A 14,122-nucleotide genomic window follows, 5' to 3' on the forward strand; every position below is an offset into this window, starting at 1 on the left:
GATGTCTGATAGAGGATGGCAGCTACTTACCTGTCTTATCTCTGGGCCCTAGGCTTATGCAAATGAAATGGTCTTAGAGCCCACCTGGTCCAATCTTTCATCCAGTGTGAGGGACCTTGTTACCCTCTGTGATGGTGCAGGTCCTTCTTTAACAATCCAAATAGTTAAGAAAATTCCAGGAGTATTCCTGCTGGGAATACTGCCCATGAATGCTACACATCAGACCTACAACAAGGGACTGGGAAATCTTTGAAGAGAGTGGCTGAAAGGTCTCTTTGTTGGCTTCTGTTTGGGTCTGTCTCTGTTTCTGACTTGCTTAAGCCCTTGTCTCCTCTTTGGGAGACCGAATGTGTCCACTCCCCTCCTCCTAGGCCTCTTTCTGAGAACTGTCCCTTGTCCTGACAGGAGTCTAGAAAATAGAGCCATTTGGGGGCTACCAGATGCAAGTGGAAGCAGAGGAGAGAGCAACCAGGGCAGGGAGGAAATGTGGGAGTCTATCTGTAAATCCCATGGTGAAGAGATGGTTGGGGTAATGGAACAATGGAAAATGTATCTTGCCTGGATAAACTAAGGAGATTTAGAGCCCAAGATCCAGGCGAGAGAGAGAAACAGCCCCGCCTGGCCAGCCATGACTTAAGTCGGCATTTATATTCTACTCCACAGGGCAGCGGAAAGCTGATTAATGATTTATCAACCTCAAACTTTTATTTATCTATTATTCATTGCCAGTGGTATAAGGGGCCCCAAATTCCTAAGTATCATGAGAGTCTCCTAAGTGGTTAATCAGGCCCTGGGGTTTGGGAGATGGGAAAACAGAATGACTAGAAAGGGACTGCAATGGTTTAAGGTGTCCAGGAGTCCCTAGACACCGGTCAGCCGGGCCTGGATTTCTACTTCCTATCCATCCTGAGACAAAACTTTTCACCAAAAATTGCTTTTGATCTTTTTTCCAAGCATTTTGTGCTTTCCTTCCTTCTCTCCCTTACTGTTCTGTTTTCTCATGCACCTATGTCTCTCTGTGTGTTTCTGTCTCTCTGTCTCTGTCTCTGTCTCTCTCTTTCTCTATGTCTCTCTGTCTCTTTCTTTCCCCATTTATGAGGATTATGTATTAGATGTGCATTAGTAGACCATAGTACTAAGCAAACCACTTCCCAGGGCAATGAGCCAATTAGGTCTGCCCCTACTTACCATTTTCAACTCTTTTCTAGCCTTTCTTTCTTTCTTTTTTTTTTTTCTTTGCCAGTCATGGGACCTGAACTCTGGGCCTGGGTGCTGTCCCTCAGCTCTTCAACTCCAGTCTAGCGCTCTACCACTTGAGCCAGAGCGCCACTTCCAGCTTTTTCTGCTTATGTGGTGCTGAGGAATCGAACCCAGGGCCTCATGTATGCAAGGCAAGCACTCTACCACTGAGCCACCTTCTCAGCCCCTCTAGCCTTTCTTATCTAATACTTGCCTCTCTGATTCTCCTACCAAACCAATAAATCTGCATGCATGTACACACACACACACCCATGCACACACATACACATATGCATGCACGCGCATGCATGCACACACACACACACACACACACACACACACACCCTCCACCCTGGGAAAGTCTTGCTATTGTGCTTCCTACCCTGAGCACACCTCCCACTTCTGTGCCTGTTGCCATCTACATCTTTCTACCTCTGCCCTAGTGTAGAGAGAAACTTAAATGTTCCCTCTTCCCTCTGAAAATGTCACCATTTTAGTCTGAAATAAACTCACAATAGATGACAGACCACCAGGGAAAATCCATGCTTTATTTATTCATATGCAGAAACATAGGAGCTTTTTGAGACTCAAGTAAAGAGGGAAAGAGTGGCAGCTCATGCCTGTAACTCCAGCCACTCAGGAGGTAGAATCCAGGAGGATCATGATCTAAGTCCAGCCTAGGTAAAAAGTAATATATACCCAACCAATAAGGCAGGCATGATGGTATACTCCTGTAGTCCTAGCTTTGCAGGAGAGCTAAGTAGGAGGATAACAGTCCAACTTCATCCACCCTTGGGCAAAAATACAAGACGCTCGCTGAAAAATTAAGTAAAGCAAAAAATGCTGGGATCAAGCAATCCTAACTACAAACCTACTACTCAGGAGGCTGAGATCTGAGGATCAAGGTTCAAAGCTAGACTGGGCAGACAAATCTGAGACACTCTGATCTCCAATTAACCACCAAGAAATTCCAGAAGTAGAGTGCCCAGGCCTTGAGTTCAAGCCCCAGTACCCTCCCCAAAACAATCCACTGGGCTTATAGCTCAGAATGACAGAAGACCTGCCAAGTACGCTAGTACAACCGAAATCAACAAGCAAAACAACATGAAACCAAAATCCAGAGAGCAAGCAGGGACTCCAGGCTGTCAGTGGAGAGAGCGCTACAAGTTAGGGAAGAAATCACTCTAAGGACCAAGGCTGGCTTACTATGCAGATAAAGATCATCTGGTGTGCTAGGTACAGGTCCGGTGTCAATTCTCCCTCCATCTCTTCTTGGAAAAGACTTTCCGGGCAAAAAGGGGAAAGAGGAGACCAGATGCTCTGCCCACATCTGCTGTGGATCACTCTGTGTGTTTTCTTGAGTGTGCTTTGCTTTTGCAGAGTGCAGCTTTTAGGAACCATTCTCTCCAGGGTCTGTGGCACCCACGAATTGCCACTGGGAAATAAGCTGACAAAGATCTTCTCACCCGCCTGCTGTCTTCCTCCACAGGCTACCCACAGTACCTAGTGGTGGGAAACCACCTGTCGGGAGAGCATCACCTGAAGATCCTGAGGGCAGAGCTGCAGGACGATGCTGTGTACGAGTGCCAGGCCATCCAGGCCGCCATCCGGTCCCGCCCTGCACGCCTCACTGTCCTGGGTAAGAGCCACGTGCACACAGGGACATAGATGCTCCAGGAGGCTCTTTCTGGATGGGCAGGAAGGCTAATGCAGGCTTCTGGATACTCTACAATGTGAAGAGGGCCAGGTACAGAGAGGGTGTGTGGCATGATCTGTGCACCCCTTCTTCCTGAGCCCTCCTCTCCTGTTCCACTTCAGAGTCAGCCTGGAGCTTGACTTGTGTCCATAGGAAATAGCAGCAACTCTGGCTCCTCCTGCCTCACCCCCATGGCTCCTGGCAATCCTGGTTCTGGGGTCCATGTAAGGTTCTTCTTCCAATCTTCCCCTTGCTTTTCACCCCACATGTCCCCTGGACAGCTCTCCTGAAGAGGTCCATGGTCTCAGGCCCGCCTCAGGCCTGGGGACGGAATGGGCTTGCTTGGTGGCCCCTCACATTCCTGGTTCTGTTGTAGATCTCAGTCCTGGTCGTCTCCCTTCTCTGATGTGATGGTGTTCTGGAGGATCTCTGTCCAGCTGTTCTAGAGAATCAGGGACACAGAGCAGAGAAGCAGGCCTTACACTAGAGTAATGATATGATAGCTCACATTTGCTAAGCAGCTTGAAGCAAACCCTCAAAGCTCTGCTGCTCACTCACCTCAGCTGCTGCTGGCCCACTTGTGAGGGTCAGAGATTGCTACCCTAAGTGAGAAACTGAGGCTCAAAGAAGCAGAGGACCTGGCCTAGGCTGAGCCAGAACTCCTTACACCCCTTCCCCAGACCCTTCTGGGTGTATCTCCGCCAAGCCTGTGTGGCTTGAACGGGGACAGGCAGGAGAGAGAAGCCCAGCTACCCAGGCTGGGCAGCTGCTACGGAGCTGTGAAGACAGGGTCAGCAGCTGGGGTGCTGCCTCGGGTCCTGGCAGATGAGAGGCACGGCTGCTCGGAGATGAAATATTTAAGAGCATGTCAGGTTATCTTCAGATCTACACAGCCAAACACACGGGACAGATGATTCTAAGCACGCAGTAGACAGGCCCCAGAGGACCACTTACCAGCTCGGAGTTAGGCTGAGACAGGGAGGAGAACAAGGCCAACGTCACCAACCTCCACCCCGCAAGTCTGGCCTACGAGGAGAGAGATGGGAAATGAACTGCCCCATGGGGTAAATAGGCTGAATGACTGAGCTGGAGGCGGGCCTTAAGAGGTGCATCCATTGTAAAAGGGATCAACAGCCCCCCCCTCCACACACACCCCAAATGAGACAGGAATTCTAAGTGAGGTAGAGAGAGAGAGAGAGAGAGAGAGAGAGAGAGAGAGAGAGAAGGCTGGGGGCTTAGAAATTTTTGTTTCCTTTTCTTCTTTCTTTCTTTTTTTCATTCTCTTTCTTTCTTTTTTGTTTGTTTTGTTTGGTCATGGTTCTTGAATTCAGGACCTTGGACACTGTCCCTGAGCTTTACACTCAAGGTTAGCACTCTCACTTTCAGCCACAGCTCTACTTCTGCTTTGGGGTGGTTACTTACGTGGAGATAAGAGCTTAATAGACGTTCCTGTTCCAGCTGGCTTTGAACCATGATCTTCAAATCTTAGCCTCCAGAGCCTCTCTCTCTGTCTCTCTGTCTCTCTCTGTCTGTCTCTCTCTCTGTCTCTCTGTCTCTCTCTGTCTGTCTCTCTCTCTGTCTCTCTGTCTCTCTCTGTCTGTCTCTCTCTCTCTCTCTCTCTCTCCCTGATTTGGAGATTACAAACTTCAAGAGTACATTTGCTAAGCAAAATTGTAGGATAATCATCTTTCAAAGATACTTTCTAAAGAGGAGCAGAGGATGCTGGGAAAAGGGAAATCGCAGCATTGTCCACTCTCCTGACTGGATGCAGAAGTTAAAACCTATGCCGACTCATCTTGTCCTTAAGGCGTGTCAGCTCACAGCTAAACCTGGCCACTCAGCCCGTCTCCCCATGCTATCTCAGTCAGACAACAAAGCCCCATGTATTCAAAGTCCAAATGACTTACAGATAAGCACATGGAGAGACTCAGAGAGGCAAAGGCAATTGCAGGAGGTCACACAGCTTAATTAACATTTAAAAACACCTCTACATTTTCCAGCTCCAAGCCAATGCGTCTTTGCGTAGTCTCCTGGTCCCAAATGCCAGCAGAATGTCATCTGTCCAGCTAGTTAGGAGCCAGGCTTCTCTGAGCAGAGCTTTGGGATCCTGGATCACGTCTAGAAGGCATTTGTTCCTCCTTCCCTTTCCACAGGGGCCTGGCCTGGCATTACTTCTGGGAACAGAGCTGGGTTTGTGGGGAGAGTCTGGAGATCAGCTGAACAAGGGGTGCCTTTATAGATCCCAGCAGCATCCCCTCAGTGTAACTCTTTTTTTTTTTTTTTTTGCCAGTCCTGGGGCTTGAACTCAGAGCCCGGGCACTGTCCATAAGCCTCTTCATACTCAAGGCTAGACTCTACCACTTGAGCCACACCCTTTTTTTTTTTAGTAGTTTATTGGAGATAAGAATCTCACAGACTTGTCTGCCCAGGCTGGCTTCAAACAGTGGTCCTCAAAGCTCAGCCTCTTGAGTAGCTAGGATTTCAGGCATCTTGTCTATCAAACTTGTCTAAGCACACTGAACCAGAGCAAAAAGAAGCTACCCAGGCTTTGCAGTCCTAAGTCCTTGGGGACTCCCTAGGCCTCCATCCTCAGCCATTCCTATAAGCCCCACTACGTGCCCACTCCAGGTCCTGTTCAGTCCCACAGATCCCCCTTTCCCATGGGTCCTGCAGGGTTCTTCTTGGCAAAGTTTCTCCAAGGTGTGAGGCTGAAAAGGGAGCCCTGGTCTGGGGTGAGTGGCCGGACAGAATGGCTGTTTAGCAGAAGGGAGGGAGGTGGTCATATGCATCCTAGCCCAGCTGCCTTCCATCCCAACCAAGACCCCATCTGCTTTGCTGTGACATCCCAGCCCTGGAAAATATCCCAGCCTCTTCCCTGAGGGGGGCTGCCTTCCCAGGAATGAGAGAGCTTCCTAATTTAGTCTGTATTTGCTTGAGATAGATTTTTAATTAAATAAAGTAAGAGCCTGATTAGAACCTGCAGAAGATGTGAGAGCAGAATCAGATGGTATTCCGACGAAATTGCAAAGCAAACACTTTGGCTGGAACAGAGGGAGGCCTCGGGGGGTCTTCCATCAAAGCACCAAGTGAGGAGGGCAAATACGAGAGATTATATAGCCAACAGATGTGCGTTGTTAAAATATGCATCTGCCGGCAGCAGGCCGAGAGAAGCCAGAGGGCCGGTTCTCAGAGCCTGGCCAGCTCTGGGGAGGGTGTGGGACCCGCCCGCAGCCAAACCCAGAGTCACAGACACATTAATTAGCGTTGTGTTTTCAGCTCTCAGATGCAATCAGGCAAGGAACAACTTTAAGCTGAGCGTGTATAACCCTGAGGGGACAAGAGGGAGGAGCTGGAAAATGAGGGAAAGATGGCTGGAGGAATGGCACTAGAGAAAACTGGGGAGCCGCCGTCTGGGCTCATGGCTGCTGTGTTTTCTCCATACCCCAACCAGCTGTCCAGATCCAGACTCAGCTTGGCCAGGGAGCCAGGCAAGGCTTTCAACTCACAGTACAACTCAGGAGGCTTGACGTCCTGAAAAGAGCCACAGACTCAGAGGCAATAGCGGCCCTCCCTCTAGCCCAGCTGTGTGATCATGATCTCATGACTCAACCTCTCTGGGTTCCAGTTTCTTCACCTATAAAATGAAAGGTGATGCTTTAAAAAAAGGAGTTGATGGCTAAGAATGGTCCAGTTCCCAAAAGGCTTTATTTCCAGAGTCAGGAGTCCAACTTGCTTGCATCAACTATTTTAGGAAATTGGGCCAGCCCCCACCAGAGCTGAGATTCGTATGGTGCCTGAGGCTTAGCAGGTAACTGATCAGAATGGCTTGGACAACATCCCACCTTCTGCTAGGAGAGGGGACCTCTCAAAGTCCAACCTGTCCTGGGATTCTGGACTTGGCTCTGGACCTTAACCTCCAGGTCGCCCTTGGTATCCAGATTCTCTGTGTCTCTAGCCCTTTCTGCAGAGGTTCAGTTTAGCTGGCCATTTTGACCTTCTAGCACATGTACAGAGCTGTGGTGTGGTAAGAAGAGCTCTGGGCTGAGAAGGAGAACACCCTCTTGCCACTCACTATGACTTGGGGCAATGGCATTAGAGATGAAATGCGACTTCTTTGGTCCAACTCCTTAAACCACACTTAGTCCAGAGCAGGTATCCAATATATTTGTTTATTCTGTGTGTGTGTGGCAGTGTGTGCACGCAGGTGCGCATACACATGCCAATACTAGGGCTTGAACTCAGGGCCTAGGTGTTGCCCCTTGGCTTTTTTTGCTCAGGGATATCACTCTACCACTTGAACCACAGCTCTATTTCTAGCTTTTTGTTGGTTAGTTGGAGATAAGAGTCTCATGGAGTTTTCCTGCCCAGGCTGGCATCAAACCATAATCCTCAGATCTCAGCCTCCCGAGTAGCTAGAATTGCAGACATGAGCCACTGGCATCCAGCTTATTTTTTTAATGAAAATGAATGAATGAATGAGTTTAGTAAAGAGATCAACCAAATAGCACTGTGAACATCAAACGCGCACACACATATACACTCTACAAACAATAAAGAACCATGCATTTTAAAGCTCTACACACACACACACACACACACACACACACACACACACACACACACACACAAGTGCACAGTGCATGCATATTTTCCCAAAGTCAGAACTGTAGGATCCCATCGTATGTCACCTTCACAACTTGCCTGAAGACCCAGAACTCAAGGAATTGGGATTCCCTGGGCAGGAAGGAAATCAGTGCCAAGGATTTGATCAACAAATATTTTCAGCACACATAGCATAGATGGAGCACTCATCCACCTACTCGAGATTCACCAGTAAACAAAAGGCTCTCTCTGCCTTAGTGGCAGTTGGGTCCTACCAAGGAGAGAGACAGCCAACAAATGACAGATTAAACAAGTAAATCATGCCATAGAATCTCATTTCTTTTTTTTTTATTTTTGTCAGTTATGGGGCTTTCACTCAGGAGCTGGACACAGTCCCTGAGCTTTTTCACTAAAAGCTAGTGTTCTACCACTCTGAGCCACAGCATCAGTTTTCTAATGGGTAATTAGAGATAAGAGTCTCACAGACTTTCCTGCCTGGGCTGGCTTTGAACCACGATCCTCAGATCTCAGCTTCATGAGTAACTAGAATTATAGGCATGAGCCACCAGTGACCAGTTTTCACGGGATGTCTGATGGTAATAAATGCTTTGAGAATTTAAAATATATACTAGCTGGATATGGGAGGGAGGGGTCATGTTTGCAAGAGGGGAAGAGTAGCTGATGTCAGATTAAGTATTAAAGGGGCATTTTCCCATTCCTCCCCATTTCCCTCTTCCTCCTGGCCCCTTTCTAATATTAACTCTGCTATCTTGCTAGGAATAAAGATAGCTTCCCAACTCCACATGAATTATTGAAGATGAAGACTAAGTCAATTCAAATAAAGAGAGTGTCTTGTACCAGGCTGTCAAGACTGAGATACTGAAGGGGACAAACAGCTGAGGTCCTTAGCTTGTTCTCCAAAGTCCATAGGTTGGACTTAGCAGCTGCCAGTCCTCCATCCCCAAACCGTCTGGGTAGCAGACTCCAAAGAGAAATGGCGAATACCTTGGCTACCTCTAGCAGAGGGCGGACAGCTGAGCTTCTAGCTCTTCCAGACATTCTGATTGCTAGAGAGCTACTGCCAGCCACCAGGGCAGGAAAAAGCAAATCAGTGGGAGATAGCCGAGCAGTGTTTTACACAACAACCCAGTCTCCCTACCATAGCTCACAAGCTCCTCCATACACTAAGACCTGCCATTTGCTCTCTCTCCAGCTCTGGCCCCACTACATCCCTATTCCAGATCTAATCAGCTCCCATCACTCACCGTACCTCTGGGCTGCCTCTTCCTATGTTCCTGCCTGAATGTCCTTCCCCTGTTCTTCCCCTGACTGACCCTCTCCCCATGTTCCTATTGCTTTCTGCAGGCACCTATATCACAACCCTCTACACGCTCTATTGAAAGCAACTGCTCTCATGTCTGTTTCTCCCACTGGGTCTGTTTGGAGCAGCATCTTTCCTGCGTAGCCCAGGAGCACCTAGTGGGTCTTAGTGAATGGTAGCGAGTACCATTGGGTGCATGGAGGGTAGAGGGGAGAGCAAATTAGGCAGGGTTTGTCCCTGGCAGATAGTAAGTCCAGATGCACAGAGTGTGTTGAACGGCATTGTGTTGCATTGTGTGGCGCTGCATTGCATGTGCTGTTGGGTTGGGTTGGGCTATGTTTGGAGGAAAAACAGCTGCATGATGACAGCTGTATGATTTAGGGCTCAGACTCTAGATGCCTGATCAGTTACCTCTGAAACCTGTCAGTGTCATTTTACCAACAGTGTGACCATAGCCAAGTTAATTAGGTCCTTGGTGCTGCTTTCTTTGGGTGCAAAATGGGAGAAAGAATCACACTGTTTTCATGGGGGCTATAGACAGTATTTAAGGAAACCATATATGCAACGCATGTTTCAGATGTGTGTGTGATGTGCAGCAAAACATGGAAGCACCCTGTGATTATTCTATTAACTATTTTTACTGTTGCTATTATTGTGACAGATCAAGAAACACCAGCAAGTGAGTCTCCTTCCAGGGCCTTAGACTGGATCCTAAAGCTTTTCTGAGCAGAGGAAGGTAGAACCACCCCGCTTCTCCTGCAGTCTCCCTCCCTCCCCCCCCCCCCCAGCTGCCCCCATGCACAGCTCCGAAGACAAGCAGAATTGATTTCCTTATCTCCTTATTAAGCATGTTTTGCCTGGGCCCTGGCCTGGACTTAGGTGCTCTATCTCATTTGTGCTGTATGCTTGCTTCCTGCCACATTCATTACCCTGTGGTCACCCCCAAATAGGGGCAGCAAACAAGGCAGACAGATGGTGGGGAGAAGGAGGAGGAAATATCCTTATCTCTCCAAGTTCCATGTGCTATTATGAAACCCGCTCCCCACACCCACCCTGCTGCCAGCTCTTTCCTCTCCCTCCCTGCCATTCCACCCTTCCTGGTGGCCCAGACCACCCCAGGAGTCCCTTCTTCCCTCTCCCTTTCACCACTACACACCCCTTCGCTTCCTACTTTAGCTCTGTGCTTACCTGGATAGCAAGATGACTGCTGAGAAGCATGGAGTTGCCTGAAACTGACTGTCCGTGTCCCTCTTAAAAACCAGAACTCCGGAGGCAGCCAAGGAAGACTGATCTCAGAGGTCCACATTATGGAGTAGCTGCCCACCATAGTGGATGGGGCCCAGGGGAGATCGAGAGCCTCCCTGGAGGCCTTCATAGCTGCTAGATGGAGGTGAACTGACCTCCAGGACGGAGTTACTCTGGACCCTCTCTCTGGTCATCACCTTGACCCCATAGTGTTCCCTCCCTGTTAATCTACAAATCACCCCCAAGCAAGAACCCTCCATGCCTTCCTCTTCCCACCCTTCTCCCCACCATATCATCCTCATTGAGATGAGAGCCCCCCCATGGAAAGGAAAGGACCCCCATTGGTGCTAAAGGGTTGGAGGGCCCTTGTGATTGACACAGGGTCAGGTGGGCCGCTCATCAGGAAGAGGAAGACCGATGTCATGGATACGTATCCCCTACCCTAGCCCACCCAGGACCATCCTGGGTGGCTAGAGCAGACTGGTCAGTTCCCAAGTGACCTAGAAGACTTTTCACTGCTTGTCCAAAGACTCACTCTCCATTTAAAACTAGAAGTGACATCCCCAATGTCTGCCCCAGGGCCAACCCCTCCAGCTCCTTTGGATTCCACCACCAGGATAGAAAAAAGCAAGGAGGTTCTTAGGGGCACACAGGGATCTGCTGCACAGTCTTCATGCCCTGTTTCCAGCTTCCAACCCCAGTGACCCTATTTTTGTCCACTTCAACATCCCCATCCCATCACTAGATGACTTCTGGGCAACCTTGACATCCTAAAAATTGGCAGCACTATACCTAGAGTGAGGTCAATTCTCCAGGGCCAAAGGACAAAGAGCCTTTGTCCAAGAGCCAGACAGCATACATTGCTGTCCTGGGTCTTGTCACCATCCTACTGTGACGCACAGGAGAATGATGTCTCACCTTGCAGATTCTGCTTTCTCCCTGGAAAGATGAAATCGAGATCCACTATAGAGTTTGTTCTGTGATGAGCTCAGTGCTGCTGATGGTTAGGGGTCTGAGCATGCAGGGCATTGTTCCCTGAGACCCTCTTCCTTGGCTCCTAAAATCGAGGATAAACCAAGCACGGCCCTGTGAGATGCTGGGCAGGCTCAGCTCCTGGACAAGCAGAGCACACATTCACACCACGGATATTTGCAAAAGGCAGGACCTTCATCCTCAGGTGCCTGCCTACAGTGCTCAACCTGAAGTTCCAAGACTGCCCAGGAAATCCAATACAATACAAACCATTTTCCTCCACTCACTGGGGATCAGCTGCTCAGAGGAATCCCTCACCTGCCCTCCCCTCTGGGGCTGGCTTCCAGCATCCTATGGGTCTCTAGAAGCCCACTTCTGTCTGGTGTCCTGCTGGGATCCTCCTATGGAAACCCAGCTGGCCATTGGCCATTTACATGCTCCCTAGGTATTCATTGATCATATTCTTGAACGTGCAGATTCTTGAGCATTGGACAAATGCACTGGTGCACATGCACACACACACACACACACACACACAATGCAGAGCATGGCCTAATCAACCTCCCCGTGATAGAAAGACACAAGAACGCTCAGTCAAGAGAATCAGTCACTGCTGGAAAGTGAACACATTCCTGCAGACTTGACCAAAGTATCGATTCTTGCCCCTTGTCAGGCCCAGAAAAGAATGGAGTAGTTGGAGCATGGTATTATCGGCACGAGCCACACTTCTCCCATCTATCCCTCCTGATGACAAATGGAAAGCAGAGGAAGAGTCATAACAGGCAAGGGAAATCAGGCCCTGCAGTCACCTAGGGAAGAGATGTCCTCTCCTGCACCCCTGTGTCCTGTGGTCAGATCCAGGCCTCCACCTGAAGCCAGCCCTGATTGGGTCCAGAGAGACAAACTGGGCAGAGAGCCTTCGAAGAGCTAAAAATAGCTCCCGACTTCTGTGCTCTGACCTCAGCCTGGGCCCCAGACAAGGCTTTCATGGCAAATTATGGATTTAAAACTGGCAATGAATCTCCATACAGCATGAAATGAGAAAGGAAAATGCCACTAAGTGGAAGCCTCCATTCCCACGAGGCAGCCATGGGGCGAAGGAGGGTACAGCAATGTGAGAAGTGGAGTCATATAGCCCACAGCTGACTCTCAGTGGCCAAGGCCAAGGAGAGAGAGGCTCTGGAGAATGGGCAGAGGCCCAAGGGAGACCCACACATGCACCCAGCCCCATGCTTTGATAGAAAGCCCAGAGTGCAGTGCCCAACAGCCAGGAGCCGGGACCTGACAATGGTCAATGTCCTGCAAAGAAAAGAGGTCCTGCTGCTTCAGAAGGGGCGTGGCCACGGCTGTGTCACTGCAGCACCATGATGAGACTGGGTTGCATGGCCAGCTGGAAGCATCTGGGTGGGGTATGGTCATTGTAGCCCCTGAAGCCATCCTCCCCACCATCCCATACCAGGTGATATCCACACACGCTCTACAGATAGGAGACACAACCAAGAATTTACTACTGTGAGCCAAGCACTGGTGGCTCACGCCTGTAATCTTAGCTACTCAGGAGGCTGAGATCTGAGGACTGTGGTTCAAAGCCAGCCCAGACACAAAAGTCCAAGAGACTCATTCATATCTCTGACAAACTTCCAAACAAACATTGAAAATGGAGCTGTGGTATAAAGTGGTGGCGCACAATCCTCAAGCAACAAAGCTCAGGGACAGCACCCACCCAGGCCCTGAGTTCAAGCTCCAGAATTGGCACCAAAAATAGTAATAATAATTTGCTGCTCTACTCCAACACATGTACATAGGCATATGTATACACACATAGGAACACATTTATACTCAACCATACGCACACACACATGCTCACACGAACATACCCCCCCACACACACATACATACACACTCCTATTTACATCACAGGCAGTGCAGAACTCTAGTAGACCCATATACTATCTCAATGTGCTCTAGCCTTAGGATTGCCAGTGGACTATTCAGTCATGATTTAATTCAGGCCTTGAGAGCAGACAAAGTGGACTCAGCAGAGACTTAAGGAGTCAGAACATTGTAGCATCAGGCCTAGTCCTTGGCCCAGGCCACCTGTGATCAATCAGAATCATGGACCGTGCAGCCTCCAATGTCTGCCAGAGAACTTGGCACTTGGAAGGTGTGAGATACATACTTCTGTGCACAGTTAAAAGAAGTAGGGCCAGGCACTGGTGGTTCATGCCTGTAATCCTAGCTACTCTAGAGGCTAAGATCTGAGGATGGCAGTTTGAAACCTACCAGGGCAGAAAAGACCATGAGACTCTTATCTCCGATTGACCACCAAAAGAACCAGAAGTGAAGCTATGGCTCAAGTGGTAGAGGGCTAGCCTGGAGCAGAAAAACTCAAGGACAGCACTCAGGCCCTGAGATCAAGCCCTAGGACTAGCACACAAGAAAAAGAGAAAGAAGCTCAGCTTGCCACAGAAACAACTTAGGTGGTAAGGGTTCCTCTCAAATACTTGAAGGAAAATAGGCTTATTATTTGGTGCTCTAGAAAACAGAAGTAAGACCAGGGAAGACCTTTTTTTTTCTTTTTCTTTTTTTTCTATACCAGAGTTCCCAATCAAAGCTCTCACTTGCTTGGCTTGATTGCTTACCATCACTCATCAATTGAGCCATGCCTCCAGCCTGGCTTTTTGCTACTTTTCTTTTAATTCCTTCCCCATTTTTCCTTCTTTTTTCCCTTCCTTCTTTGTTTCTCTTTCCTTCTTTCTTTTTGGTGGGAATTGAACTCGAGATGTCCTAGTTGCTAAGCAAGCATTCTATCCCTGGATCCACATTTCCAGCCCCAAGAACATTTTTTTTTATCTCAACGATTATAAATAATAGAGCATGACAAAGTAGTAAGCTCTCTGTCTCTGAGAATATTCAAGCACAGGCTGAGAGGCCTCCATGTGTTCCAGAGAGAAGCCAATGTATTCCAGAGGTGAGACATAGGTAGTAGTGATCTCAGTTCTGACACAGAGTGGGACTGGTGGGCTGACCCCACAGGGGGGGGATGC

At 48.9% G+C, this 14,122-nt stretch overlaps 1 protein-coding gene across 1 annotated transcript in view; it reads left to right on the forward strand.

Annotated features, from left to right (window-relative positions):
- Kirrel3 (kirre like nephrin family adhesion molecule 3) overlaps nucleotides 1–14,122 on the forward strand; it is a 562,024-nt gene that overhangs the window by 481,326 nt on the left and 66,576 nt on the right. The window contains exon 4 of the mRNA XM_042674972.1: nucleotides 2,729–2,878. Coding sequence (XP_042530906.1) covers nucleotides 2,729–2,878 — 150 coding nt within the window. The remainder of the gene's footprint in view (nucleotides 1–2,728; nucleotides 2,879–14,122) is intronic.

The sequence above is a fragment of the Dipodomys spectabilis genome, unplaced genomic scaffold (assembly GCF_019054845.1).
Source record: "Dipodomys spectabilis isolate Male_0828 unplaced genomic scaffold, ASM1905484v1 ptg000023l, whole genome shotgun sequence".
NCBI lineage: Eukaryota > Metazoa > Chordata > Mammalia > Rodentia > Heteromyidae > Dipodomys > Dipodomys spectabilis.